This window comes from Cavia porcellus, unplaced genomic scaffold (genome assembly GCF_034190915.1).
Source record: "Cavia porcellus strain 051 isolate PalLab524CR breed Dunkin Hartley unplaced genomic scaffold, mCavPor4.1 scaffold_3, whole genome shotgun sequence".
Classification (NCBI taxonomy): Eukaryota; Metazoa; Chordata; class Mammalia; order Rodentia; family Caviidae; genus Cavia; species Cavia porcellus.
The window spans coordinates 117294867-117309946 of NW_026947486.1; the positions used below are offsets into that span (position 1 = coordinate 117294867).

A 15080-nucleotide genomic window follows, 5' to 3' on the forward strand; every position below is an offset into this window, starting at 1 on the left:
CTTATGGCAAGGCGTGTATACATTGGCCCAGCTGTCTGTAGCAATATGAAGAAGTGACTCGGGCCAAAAGATCATGACTCATGGTCAGCCTGAGTAGGACCTTCCGCTGTCAGTGATCCTTGTATGACCCTTTGGGAACCTCTCCTTTCTGCATAGCTGTCCACCAGAGTTACACGGGACACATTCAGATTCTTCATAGCAGGCATGAAAGGGTGAGAGCTGGAATAGACAGCAGCAGGCTGCCCTGATGGTACTGAAGTCACTTCTCCTAGAAACGTTAAAGGCATCTGAGCAGGAAAACTCTGAAGCCTGAGATACCTGGATAACTAGCCGATTGCCTGCTCCTGCGCCATGCCGAGCAGACCCTAACTCATTTCCCAAGAGAAAAGTTGACATATAATACTTAAAGTCATGAGTTCAATCCCTGGTACAAAGAAAATAAGTTAATGTCAATGGATTCCAAATTCGGGTTCTTTTGTCTTTGTATTTTACCCCAAGTGGACTCCTGTTATATCCTCTAAGTGGCTTTTGTCTAATGGCTTTTCTATATATGGTACCCATTACTTGGCTGAATTTTCTTTTTGCTTCTAACTTTTTTGCTTCTCTCAAGTTTTCTAATTGTACAGTCATGGTTTTGTTCTGTATAATTTTTTTTTTTTTGGTCTCATCATATGGGAATCACTGCATACAAATTTTACTATTCAAACCGATTCTGAATTCTGATATTCGGGGAGACCGTTGAGGAAGAACTTGCTTGCCCTACCGTATATCTTGAGATTTTCATGGACCAGAGCGGAACCCAGAATTAGACCCAGACGGACATAGAGACACACAGAAAGGAGACAACATCCTAATGCACAGGAGGAGGAGCAGACTGTTCATTGAGGAGAAGCTGTCAAATCAAGCTTGATGCGTCCAAGCAGAGCTCCTTAGGTGCCCCCACAGCCATCTCCTCCTGTCCCCCCATTTCCATCCCCGGACCCCGTGCCAGTCACTGCAGCCATGGCCATCCTGGACTCCCCCCACCCCCTGCACCCCATGCAGGTGGCCAGAAGGACCGCGTGACCTTGGCCTTCCCAGCACATCAGAGTCCCCCACCTACTGCAGGTATCACGTGGCAGTGGCCTTTCATCTGGTCTCTGGGGCTCCCCTCACTGCCCCCGAGTCTGTCCTCCTCACGGCCAAGGCAGTCCTTGTGTGTCGGACCTCAGGTTTCACCACTGCTGCACTTGGAACTAGCCAGGCAGCAGCCTCCTCCCTGTGCACCAAGGCCCAAGTCCTGCAGTGGCCACTGAGGCCCCCTGTGGTGTCCGTGCCACCCTCTGCTTCTCTGATCTCTGCTTCACACATTCAACCTCGCTGATCCCTCTGCACACACTCAGATACCTACCTGCCTCCCCTCTTCAGTGCAGCCCCCAACACCCAATTGAGAGGGTAACCAGCACCTCACCGATCCTCACCCTCCAGCCTTGCTGGCCTTTTCCCTGGTGCAGACCAGCTTCAAACATTCCCGCTCCCAGGGATTTTATTCCTTGTTTGTCTGGCTCCCCCTGCTGGAAGATAAGTGTCATAAGAACGGGGTTTCTGCTTCTCTGGTCCTGAGTACCTAGAATGGCTTCTGACCCTCTGTTGACTATGCAGAGAGAAAAACGGGCAAGAGATGTTAGCAGGCAACTGTTACTAGGTTTTAGGGGCATTCCTGTTCCAGGGCTGTGTCTTCACTTCTGGAAAACCCCACAGTACAAATCCACACTGAGGATAGCAGTGATTTGAGAAATAGGATTGAGAGAACAGCACTGATGGACACTTGTGACCGTCGTGCTAGTGAAGGCAGCAATCCCAGTAGAAATGTGGTGTCTTAGTTGGTTTTACTGTTGCTGGGACACAATATCAAGCACCCACAATTTAAATAAGAGGTTTGTTTTGGCTGATTTTTATAGCGGTTGCAGCATAGTCAGCTGGCTTCACCGCAGAACAGCACGGTGTAAGGGCCAGGGCAGAGGAGTGCTGCTTACTCCATCACATTCAGGAAGCAGGTAGAGACTCAAGGGAGGGAGTTAAGAACATCCCTGTGAGGCTAGTCTTCTGATCAGGCCCTACCTCCTATCAACAAGTCACTTATAATGCTGCTGTATAATCAGTCATCTTCCAAAGGTCCCATCTAGGATCACATGAGGCTTTAGGAGGACATCTAGATATAAACCATAACATTCTGCCCCCAACCCCCAAAAGACTCATTTATAGCTCTGAACAGATTGCATTTAGTCCATCTAAGAATCACCAGTCGTAACAGTTTCAGCATTGCTGAAAAGTCACAAGTCCAAAGTCTTTTCTGAGACTTAAGGCAAGCTATGAGCTATGAGCCCTAGTAATATTAAGAAAGTTAAACACTGCTGATACAATGGCAAAGGGAAGAATAGGAGGATAGAGAAGAATTGGACAAAAGCAAGAACTAAACCCAGCAGGGCAAGCATTGAATCTGTTTCTCCATGTCCAGTACCCAGGACAAGTCGTGGCAAGCTATGAGCTCTAAAGAGCTTGGGTATCCCCATCTCTAAGCATTGCTGGTGGTTATAGCCCTCATGTCCTCTCCCTTGGACTGGCTTTTCTCATTCTCTGTGGCTTTCCTCAGACATTCCTGGCTTTCCCAACTCCTGGGGTTTCCACTGCACTTGCAATTTCACTCACAGCTGGAAGCATTGCCCTCTCAGGGGCACTGTATCCTGCCTGGCCTCCCAGGCCTTTTTCTGAAATCTGGGTAGAAGCCTCCCCAGTCCCACAACTCTTGCATTTCACATGTGCATACAACCAGTACCATGCAGATGACACCAAAGCATATTACCAGTTCTAGCAGTGGCCAGGTTCCCTTGAACCATGTCTCTAGAGGCCTCTGAGTACCTGGACGGCTGAACTGTGAAGTGAAGAATCAGTGGCCTGTGCAGCTGTTCTCAGATAGCATGCCTTGGAGCTTTAGCTTTCCTCTCCAAGCAATCCTTCCAGTTTGCAACTTTGAGCCCTTGAAGGGCAGATCTTGCTCGTTCCTGTGACACCCTCAAGTGATCTTTTCTATTGTCCTCTTGTAAAGTTCTTGGCTTCTTTTCAATCTTTCCTGTAACCTTGCTCTCCAAGGTACCACCTTTGCATGGACTGCCTTTCTAGCCAAGATAAAAACTTTCAAATAGGCTTTTTGCTCCTGGCTTTCAGTAGAAACGTATCTAAAAGCAGCTAGCAGTATCCATGCTACAGCCTGAACATTAGACTGCCTTAAAATTTCTTTCACTAGATTAATTAGTCTAGCACCTTTAATCTCAGTCTCCCACAGAGTAGACACATTTTGTGCTCAAGCATAGCAACATGTGGCCTGGAGCCCAACTGCCAATGGAATCCTTGTTCCTGATGCCTCCTGAGCCTGGTCTTTACCATCTGCCTTTTTGTTAGCCTTCTGATCTTCTGAGCTCCAACAAGAATCTCCTGTCAAATGAATCTTACAATATTCTAGGGCCTCTTCTCCAGCAGATATCTCCATACCTTTCTAAACTCCTACAAACTACTTCCAAAGGGTTTTGAACATCATGGCCAGCTAGCATCACAGTAAGGATCCTACTTGTCTGGTACCAAAATTTGTCTGAGTTACTTTCCTTGTCACTGAGATACAGTACCCAACACCAACAAACTAAAGGAGGAAAAGTTTGTTTTGGCTCATGTGTTGTAGAAGTTGCTGTCTAATCAGCTGGCCCCAGGGCAGAAGCAGCACACTGGAAGGGCCCGGACAGAGTAAAGCCATTTACCTCATCACATTCAGGAAGTAAAGTCAGGGGAGGTGCTGAAAGGGAGATATCACCTTCCTGGTTATGCCCACAGTGACCTGTCTCTTCCACCAGGTCTCACCTCCTAACAGCAAGTCAGTCAAGTATAAGCTGAAACCCAGTCACCTTCCAGAAGTCTGGCTGATGGTCACATAAGGCAGTCATTTAGATACAAACCATGACACTTACATTTGTCCTTGCCCTTAGCCAGTTTACCCCATAGCAACCTGTAGTGGAATAAAGGGTGCTGTCTTCTGCAAAAAGGCTATTTTACCCAGAAACTATAAATGTGATCTTGTTTAAGAAAATGGTATTTGCACTTGTAATTCTGTTGAGAATCTCAAAATGAGGTCCATCCTTTATTTAGAGTGGGCAACAAATTTCATGATGAGTATTCTCCCAAGGTACAGAAGAGGGACCCTTGAGATACAGACACACAGGTGGAGCTCACAGCACTAGCAGATAGCTGACTGTCGCTGAATGCAGGACTATTCTGGAAGCCACTACATGTGCCAAAGGAAAGCCTTCAGTTCTTTTCCTTAATGTCTTCATATGTTGCTCAGGCTTTCTGCGAAGCTTGCTTCTGATTGCTTCAAAACATTAGCTTTCTGGGGAGATCTGTCATATCTCATGTCCAGGAAACAGTTTACTTACTGTACCAGGTGTGATCAATATATATAGTGTATATTTAATTTTTTTTAAAAAAGTTACAGTAAAAGACACAATGCCACAAATCCCCCCCGGAATACATCCACTCCCTTCAGATACACAGATCCCATTGTTCTTGCCACTTTCCAAAGCATTTCTGGAACTCTCCTTTCCTGGATGTCTTTCCAAGGTATGATCAAAAATACAGTGAGTGCTGCTGCCAAGTGCCATCCAGCAGGAAGGCAGCCTTGTGAAAACAGGGCAGAGTGTTGTCCTGCACCTGACTCCCTGGGTCGGGTGCCGTGCAACTTCTGGCTCTTCCCCAAAGTTTGAGTGACCATGAAAGGTCAGTGTTCTGAATCAGTTCACGACATCAAGGCAGCTACCATAGTGCAAGTAAAGACACTCAGGAGAGAGGACTTCCAGAAGTGCTGCAGAAAGAGCCATGGGGTGTGTATAGGGGAGTATTTTGAGGGGAATTCATGACAGTATCTATGGCTGTAATAAATTTTCAGTTGAAACATTCACCATGTTTTTCTGTCACACCTAATATACTTACGTAGAGATTGATTGAGCTAAGCATTTTAAGACGTGTGCACTGTCTGTGATTTATATCCTAATATAAGACTTTAGAAAATAAACGTGCTAGAAAGAGCTGCATTGTGTTGGAGCCCCAGTTCTGCCTTTAAAGCATCAGTCCCCTGAGTACCCATCAAAGAAATCCTAGCAGAACAGATTGTTAACTCACTTCTCGCTCATAGCAATGCTGTGAGGCCCACACAGTTTTGATTCCCATTTTTCAGATAGGTTAATGGAGATTCCCAGAAGGTTGGCTGTCCAGCTGGTACGGAGCAAACCCAAGACTTAGAGCCATGTTGTATGTTATATGAGCAGACTCACCCCACCAGGGTATGCCATAGAATAGCCCTCCAGTTAATAAAAAAAAAAAAAAAAAACTGCTCTCCACTTCTGGAGAGTGTGCAGACAGCAGGAGCTGCCAGGGAGCCAGAGGCGACAGCCCCAGCCGAGACAGTCTGACAGCACAGAGTGAGTCTGAAAAGACTGCACAGCTTCTGAGCAGCCCCACACCTAGGAAGATTGCCTGGAGAAACATTCACATGTGTGAGCAAGGAAATTGTGAAAGGAGATGTGTACCAGGGGTACCCTCGGCACGGGCACACAGGGGTCCCCTGGTCAGTCCCTGCAGAGAGATCAAACTGGAACTGAATTCAGAAAACAGCCCTGGGCCAGAGCGTCACTCATACACCCATGGTGGTAGTGGCAGTATAAACTGAGGCAAGAGCTAAAGGATGCGTATGGCACATTCCTGGGTACTCACTTCTCGGAGAGGTGTCACAGATCTGCACAGGAAGGAGGGCCCTGCCACCTCGAGAACCATTGTCCTTCTGAGTGAAAAGAGGGCAGTGGGTCTGGGGACAGGGACACGGGAGATCAGAGCTCTGTCCGGGTTGATAGTTTTAAAGATGGCAACGCATGTGTCAGGAATTGCCCGCATCGCTTATTTCTTGGTGACGAGTAGCTGGGTGTCTTAGGACTCTGAGTGCCGTTCCCTGCATGTCAGCAGTGCCGTGTGAAGGAATGTGGGTATCCTGTTAACCCTCCATGAAAAGGGTTTATTTGCAAGGTAGTGATTGCAGCAGATGTGTGGGCAGGCGTATTCTTGGCGCGTGACCACCTGAAGCGTAACTCGTGTCCTTGGTTCTCTCCAGCAGCCAAACCCCGTGGAGCAGCGCTACATGGAGCTTCTGGCCTTGCGTGACGACTATATCAAGCGGCTGGAGGAGCTGCAGCTCGCCAACTCCGCCAAGCTGTCCGACCCCCCGACCTCCCCATCGCAAATGATGCCCCACGTGCAAACCCACTTCTGAGGGGGAACCCTGGCACTTGTTTGAGCTCAGAATAAAGGAAGCAGTTGTGGGCATCTGTACAAAGTAGATTAAACTATTTGCCTCCATGTAGAACTTGAACTAACCTTATCTTAAATCTTGAAGACGTGCCTTCTAGAATACCCATTACAAGAAAACTGCAGTGTCCCCGCGGCAATCAGAAGAAAGGAGCCAAGAGGAGGTTCTGGAAAATCCTAACACCTTTAGAAAGCAGTTTTTGAAAGATAAAATTTAATTTATCTCTGTAGAAATGCTACATATATATATGTGTTTTGTGAGCTTAATTGCAACTGTATTATTTTAAATCAGAGGGGGAAAATGTTTGTCAAGGGGATTTTCCTTATGATGCTTATAATACAGCAGTTGCTTCGGATTCTCGGAGATGAATCCAAATGTGAAAGGTGGGTGTGACCATCAAAACCAAACTAATCTCAGCTCACTCAGCATTCTCCAGAAGCAAAGTGTTAAACAATTGCCAACTTTCACACCATCCTAAGTGGTGACTTGAGAAATACTGTCTCTGTTAGGTGAGTTGTTCATTATTTTGAATTTTTGGAGTTTTCCCCTAATTTTCAAAAGAAGCATATTTTTATATTAAACCGATGGGACCCAGTTAAATATGATTTGATATTTCTTCACGTTGCCAGCTCTACTTTCTAGACTCTCTCATGAGCTTGCCCAAAACTCTGAATTATTTTCAGGTTGGGGCAAACCCCATATATAACACTGTTTGATGTACAGCACTGTGTAAATGTTGGGTTTCTCCTGCTGCTTTGGTGAATGTTTGCGCAAATACGGCTCTAGTCAGTGCAGCCCATCTGCCGGAATGTAGGGTTAACCATCTCGGGTGCATGAGCTACTGCTAGAGCATCATTCTTTGACATAAATGCCCCAGATGTACATTTGTGGACTGTATTCTTGGAAGTATTTTGTTTATGTATTTCAGTTTAAATGGTGTTGGGTTTCCCTCCCCCAAAGCGTGCATAAAAACTGGTTCTACAAATTTTTACTTGAAATACCGGGCAGTTTGCTTTTTCAGGTTGTTTTATTTTGTTTGTTTTGTAGTATTAAATGAAATTTAAAGTGCACAGTTGTATTTGATATTTGAGCTAATTCATTTAGTAAGTATATTTGTAAATGCTAAAGCTAGAGTTAAAACAATTAATGTGTTTTACAATGATTTGTAAAGGACTATTTATAGCTAATATGGTTTTGTTTTCAATGAATTAAGAGATTAAATATATCTTTGTAAATTATTTTATGTCATAGCTTAATTGCTGTACCAAATAAGACATCTCAAATATAGTAGTATAATGTATGAATTTTGTAATTATAAGAAATTTTACTAGACATTCTCTTGCTTTTTGTAAACGCTGTAAATATTTCGTAAATTAACAAAGTGTCACTTCATAAAAAGAAAAATGCTAATACTAATTGCTTAAAGAATTTTGTGAAATTTCCTGAGAATTTTTCATTGCAATAACGACTAGAGACCTGCTGTAATAAATATATTAACTAAAACCTAGCACTTTTCTCAGGGAGGTAACTGTGTATGCATCTGAAATGTGTGTGATGCCCATTGTCTTGTCTTTTCCTGACTCTCCTGTCCATGTTCCTTACCTGCAACCTTTGTTTCCATTTTTGACTGACAATTGGCCAGCCTAGTTTATGACCCATTGGCAGCCCCAGTATATTTATAATTAATTTTTATTTGTCTTTTTTTGAGTCAAGGTTTTGCTATGCAGTTCAGGCTAGCCTTGAACTCACTTTGTAGCCCAGGCTGGCCTCAAACTCAGCAATCCTCCTGCCTCAGCCTCCCAAGAGCTGGGATAAGTAAGTGTGCACTGTCACGCCTGGCAGTATCTTTTAGATGTATAGAGCCTCAGTACAAATCACTGTCATATCCACTGACCAGGACATACATCTGATTCCGAGTAGAAAACGTTTTCTCATCTAGTCTGCATAAAGACCATTCTGATGGTGTAAGTATGTATAATGTGTAACAGTTTCAAGTAATGCAAAACCCTGGCTGTGACCACTCACACATTTTATAGAGCTTTAAACCAGCTTCCATCATAAAAAATTACAAGCTGGAAAAGGCTAGAGTTCTAATGTCATCCTGAGGATTATAATTAGAGCATTTGGTATTTTTGCTCAAGAGTAGATTTTAGGTATTTGAAAAAAGGAGGTAACTGAGATGAGAGACACATTAGTTTGCTGCAGTAAACATTTCACTACATAAAATGTATGTCAAATATCTAAAAATCTACAGGGATTATAAAAAAGGAAGAACTTAGTGGCATCTGTCACTGGAGAAATGCACACTGAAAGCCCACAAGCTACAGCAGCACACCCGCATACGGCACACCTTTTAAACTGGCGGTCTCAGGCATCGCAGGGGTTGTGGGCTGGGGGGTCCTCTCTCACACCGCTTTGGAGAGCAGTTGGCATTATGCGGAGAATCGCGGAAGACCTGGCCCGTGACGCAGCACTTCTACTCAGATGTGGCAGGAACCTTGAGAAGTGTGAAGCTCAGTGCACCAAAAGACACGGGTAAGAATATTCATAGAGCCTTGTTTGTCATCACCGGAAACAACTGGAGTCTCTCCAGTGGGCCAGACAGTTGTGGTGTATTCACTTGATGGGATGCGGCATAAACGAGCTGCGGACACACACAACGTAGGTCAGTCTCCTAAGCATGCAGATGAGAACAGGAATCTGAGTAGCGCGTCATACAAAGTGAGCTCTTGCGAAAGGGTGTGTAGATGGGGAACCACGACGAGAGGCCAAGCAAGCACCGCTGGAACGGAAGCAGTCTGAGCAGCAGCATCTAGTGTGTTAAGCGGGAGCCACGTGCGTGGGGCTCAGGAGGTCAGCGTTCCTGGACGGCAGTGTGCCCCGGCCTGGCAGGGCATGACTGAGAGAGCGAGGGCTGGCCCTGGAGCACTGTGGGGCCAGGTATGGGAGATGGATCACGGGGCAGCGAGGCTGGGGACAGAGAGAAGGGTGGCACATTTAAAAAGTAACAGGAATTTGTGGCCGAGGAAAGGAGAGAAAAAAGTCGAAGATGACAGAAGTTAACCTTTTTCCAAAATGCTCAAGACAAGAAATGTTTTGATTTCAGAGCATTTTACATTTCAAATCTTGAGGTGAAGGATGCTCTCACCCTGTACTTAGGTGGTGGTTTATTGCAGCTCGGTGGCAAGTGGTACCACTTTTCAGAAATCAAGACTCAGCTGAGGAGCAAGGGGGGTGGGGTGCTGAAACCAGTTTGGGACCTGCTATATATGAGGAAGGTAAATGTCCAGGATGAGGCTGAGTTTAGGTCTGAAGCTCACAAAAAAGTCAGATACACAGATTCGGCCCAGACATGGTGGTACACACCTAAAATCTGAGCACTCTTGGAAAGGCTGAGTCAGGAGGACCAGTGCAAATTCAAGGCCAGCCTGGGCTACATTGTAAGTTCAAAACCAGCCTTGAGACTGGTCTTGAACTTATTATATAGAGAGGCCCTGTTTTAAAAAAAGAAAAAGAAAAAAAAACAAAGTTTGGGGACAAATCCATAAGTGGGTGACATTGCCCATACAAGAAAGCACAGAAGAGCGATGAGCCCTAATTCAGGCTTGACGGGACAGCCAAGGAAGAGGAGACCTGGAACGGGATGGAGAAAGCTGGTCAGAGAGGTGCAGAAGCAAAGAGCCCGTCACGGCAGGTAGGGAAGCATCATTCCGTGCACAAGTGCTTGACCTGGTGACCGGGTAAAGTAAGCACGAAAACTTACCCGGTGGGCACGGCAAATCCCAGGGGCTGGGCAGAGAGGTGCTTCACCAAGGCTGAAGTCAGACACCACTGAGTGAAATGCTCATTTCATTGAAGCGCCTGTGGCCTCCATCGGTTTCACTGTCACCCTCCCCTCAGGGCCAGCTCTGCCCCTGGGACCCTCAGCACCTCTACTCCCCTACCACTGCACTCACAAGAGTTGGTTGAAACCGTGCCGAGTGCCTTTCTTCCTCACTGGGGGCCAGACACCTTTCCTGCTGGTTCCATGCTGCGGTGCCCGGTGGGTGCCTGATACAAAATCTTTAGGACGTGGATGGGTGAGTGAATGCAGGGTGACAGACTCAGGCTGCTCTTTCTAGAGAGGTAACGCTAAAGAAAAGAGAGATGGTAATAACTAGTGAGAGACAAGACCAGGGCAATGGGCTTTTGAAGGAAGCGTTTTCCTCATGACCATAGATTAGGAGCAAAAACTTAGTGAAGAGAAGACCGGTGCCAGCGTCTACAAGGCCCCAGAGCGGGCACGAACCAGAGGACGCAGGCTGAAAGGGAGAGAGGGAGCATCCAACCACAACAGGGAGAGCGGGAGGGCGGGTGCAGAGGAAGCAGCGCTCAGGAGGCCTGGGGAAGGCAGAGACAGGGCTCCCCAGAGGCCCCAGGGACCTGTCTCCAGAACCTGTGGGGGGGGGGATTCCCTAGGGAAAGAGAAGTAGGCTGCTAACCAGCTGATCTTGAGATGCAGTCACCCCAGATTATGGAAATGGGCTCAGTGTCCTTGCCAGCACCCTTAAATGAGAAGAAATGTAAATTAAAACAATACCAAGATTCCACCTTACCCCAGAAAGAATGGCCTTCCTCACGAAATCAAATAATAAATGCTGGTGAGGCTGTAGGAGAAAGAAACGCTTCTCCACTGTGCACGGGAGTGTAGACTGATATAACCGCTGTGGAAAGTAGTGTAGAGATTCCTCAAAAAAGAAAAGAAAAGAAAAGAAAAAGATTAGAGGGCTGGGAATTCAGCTCAGTGGCCTAAGTGCCTTCCTAGCAAACGTGAGGTTGTGAGTTCGAACTCTGCTACCAAAAAAAGATTAGAATTTCCATTTGACTCAGCTATTCATCTTCTAAGAAAGAACTTTCCAGCAAGACTTAAGGTATCATTCCACAGGGATCCATGGACATCTATGTGTATAGCAGCACAATTCATAATACCTAAATCTTAGAAGCAGGCTATATGCCTGGATGAATGGATGAAGAAAATGTATTCACACACAGTGGAGCATTATGTGGCTATAAAGAAGGATAAACTTGCATCTTTGTGGGAAAATGGATGCATCTTGAGACCATGATGCTAGTGAAACAAATCAAATGCACAAGCTTAAATATTACATGGTTTCTCTTATAGGAGAAACCCAGACTATAAATTAAAGAGCTAAATAAAAGAGACAATAGGAAACGAGGAGCCAGGTCTTTTGCAAAAGGGAAGAGAACCAAGAGATGAAGGCGGGGAGAAAGGGGAGGGGGAGGGGATGAAAAAAGTGTATGTGTTCTGTACACGCAGCAACTCCACACGAGGAATGCAAACGTGGACTGATAAAAATTTTTAAAAGATTTTTTAAAGTGAGACAAGGAGGCTTGTGTCAGCCCAGCCACTAGCTGAGGATGCTCTGGCCACAGCTGGCTTTGGGACACAGCAGCTTCTGGAAGCGTCTAACTTCTGACCTCCAGAACCGGCAGTTATTTATGAGCCATCAACCTGTGACCATTTGTTACAGCAGCCACAGGAAAGTTCGGCCTAGGCCAGAGGAGTGCAGAGGGGACTCAAATGCCCACAGAGTGGGCCCTAACAGGTGCCCTGGCTGGAGAAATAGGGGAGACCTTGACATTACAAGACCTCAGGACAACACCAGGACCCCATATGCAGAACTTTCTCAGGCGCCCATGAGATGTGGACGGGCCCAAAGGAGACGGTCATCAGATGCTTCGTGTGATCTTCTGGTCTTGCTCTCTTTCCCTTCTCACTGGAGTTGGCTCACATAGCAGCACGACAGCCGATGGTGAGGGTCTCTTCCCAATTCTATACTCAGTGATGCAAGCTTGGCACCTTAGAAATGGCCAGGCTAGCAAGACCTACGCCACAGAAGTCAGCAAATGCTAGAAAGATGTTTTCTCTTTTTCTTTTTCTTCAGACTGTTGAGAATTAAAATGTTCCCAGAACATTTCTGGCTGCACTCTGTAACATTAATATGCATGTTATCTTTAAAGAAATAAAATCTAAGTGTCCTTGGGTTTGGCAATGAGTTTTCAGATAACAACACCCAAAGCATAATCCATGGAAAGAAAAATTGGCGAGATGGACCCGATTAAAATGAAAAGCTTCTGTGAAACACACTGTTAGGAAAACATCAAGCCAAGCCAAAGACTGGGAGAAATTCTTTGCAAAACACATCTAAGGAGAGACTGTTATCCAAAGAACAAAAAGAACCTTTCAAAGTCAACAATATAAAACCAACTTGATTTAAAATGGGCAATAGACTTGAATATTCTACTTCTCTAAAGAACATACACAGATGGTAATAAGCACTTAACCACATTTTGTACTTTCTAAGTCACCAGGGAAAGGCAAATCGAAACAATAAGACGCCACTGTATACCTACCAGAGTAGCTAGCGCCCAATGACTGGCCATTCTAAATCCCAGTGAGGCGGTGGTGCAATAGGAACACTTATTCATTGCTGGTGGGAATGCAAGATGGCACGGGGACTTGGAAGTTGACAAAGTGGCGATTTCTTACAAAGATAAGCTGAAGCTACTGTGTGGTTGAGAAGACTTAAACCTTGGTATTTACCCAAGGCAAAACCTTCACACAAATGTTTATGGAATGCTTGTAGACTAGTTGCCACAATTTGATAGCAACCAAAATGTTCTTCAGTAGGTGAATGGATAAACAAAATGACGGTGCATTCAGACAGTGGGATATTATTCAGCACTGAAAAAGAATGATCAATTGAGTCAGAAAAACACCTAGAGAAGCCTTACATACATATTGCTAAGTGAAAAAAGTCAATCTGAAAAGGCTGTGTACTGGATCGTTCTAGGTGTGTAATATTCTGGAAAAGGCAAATTATAAAGACGGTGAAATGATCAGTGGTTGTAAGAGGCTTTGGGAGAGGGTGGAAGGGAGAGATGACTAGGTGGGGCACACAGGAGGGAGGTTTGGAGCAGTGAAACTGCTCTGTATGACACTGTGAGTGTGAATATGTGTTAAATATTGGTCAAAAAACCAAGAATACAAGAATAAACCCTGATGTAAAGTAGGAATTCCAGTTAATCACTTTTAACCTACCTACCATACTAATGCAAGATGTCTATGGTAAGGAAAGTGGGGGATTCTGTCAGAGAGTGTGTAGGAACTCTTTGTACTCTATACTCCATTTTTCTGACACTTAAAAGTGCTTTTTTTAAAAAAAAAAGGGGGGGGGGCTAATAATTTTTAAAAGGCACCCCATGTGATTTTATGCATGAAGGAGGTGCCATTGAAAACTCCAGGGAATGTTTATATTTGAAAAAAAATTTCAGGAAAAGACATTGCCGTGAGCCCCTTCTAAAGCCTCCCCCTCCCTTGGAACACATCATCCTTGAGCTTGCCGCTTTCTGAAGCAGCTCGGGAAGGGCTCTTTCCCAGGTGGCTTTAGTTGTGCTGTGCTGGCTGCCTGAATTCATTCATTCAAAACGTTTGCCTGCCGTGGTCGTCTGATTTTGGAAAGAGCCTGAAGTCATATGGGTGCCAGATTCGGTGAATAAGTGGGATGAGAACACACTGTCGTATTTTATGGGACAGAAGTTGCCACGAACGTTTTGAGCTGATTCAGGACATGGAGGCAGCCACAAAAAGCCATGAAAGAGGACTTTGGGAACTGCTTCAGAAGGTGATGAGGATGATGCAGGTAAGAGGACTCAAAGCAAGAGGGAAGCTGGTGAGTGGGACTGAGCAGCGTGTCTCTCAGGGTAATAAATTTTTAAAATTGGAATATTCACCGAATATACTGACCATCCCTTGCAGTCCAGCACCAAGTGTTTAGAAATGAGTGTTTTAGACGATACCTACTGATTGGTCAAACCCCATTTTTAAGTAGATGTCATTAAAAGAATCATTGATCACAGAGTCTGCTCCTTTTGGAAAGTTTTGTACTGAGTGAGATTTTGGACAGAAGTATGCCTCAGACAGGTGTGGTGGCGCACGCCTGTAATCCCAGCAAACAGGAGGCTGAGGCAGGAGCATCACTGCGAGTTTGAGACCAACTTGGACTACAAAGTGAGCTCAAGGCCAGCCTGAACTGCATAGAGAGACCCTGTCTCAAAAAGACAAAAAAAAGGAAAGAAAGAAAAATAAGAGGTATGGTTCAAGTGCATACGTTTCTTCCTCTGCTTCTGCATCTGCAGCAGCAGTGCCTGGTAAGATCTTCCAGAAGGAATTCGGGCACCGGGTGGGATGGGAACTGAAACCGTGAAGAAACTGCCTCTGCAGAGGATGCTGGCCACCTCCCGTACTGTCTCCTGCACAGTGCCGCTTGCTTTCCCCAGAGCCACACTCCGAAGCACTTTCTTTTGTGCTATCTCCTGTGTTGGGCTCTCACGCCCTGGGCCACTGCTCCTCTATCTCCTCACCCGGAACCAAAAGCCAGACATCCAGGGGTGATCAGGTAGTTCCTTAAGAACAAAAAACTGGAAGACACAAGCCAAAACTGTGCCAAAAATTTATTTGGAAATTGTAGGGTGAATGGGTATGGGAGAAACCAGCTCTGTGGAGCAAACTTGGGCAGAACAAGAGGAAAAGAAGATAAAAGCAAAAAATAACAGCCCGCACTGCCTCTGAGAAATGCAGCACAGGCTAGGGAGGAAAGTGACAGTAGCAGGCTTCCTGTGGTGCCCGCCTTCTTTTATG

At 45.5% G+C, this 15080-nt stretch overlaps 1 protein-coding gene across 4 annotated transcripts in view; it reads left to right on the forward strand.

The window, feature by feature from the left end:
• Window positions 1–7886, forward strand: part of Mtm1 (myotubularin 1) — a 102329-nt gene extending 94443 nt beyond the window's left edge. For 3 of the 4 annotated variants that reach the window (XM_003461695.5, XM_063246521.1, XM_063246520.1), the window contains one exon: window positions 6185–7886. In XM_003461695.5, the coding sequence (XP_003461743.2) occupies window positions 6185–6343 (159 nt within the window). In that variant the 3' untranslated portion in view covers window positions 6344–7886. The remainder of the gene's footprint in view (window positions 1–6184) is intronic. The other variant, XM_013155525.3, reaches the window with a different exon arrangement.
• The last annotated feature ends 7194 nt before the right edge of the window (window positions 7887–15080 follow it).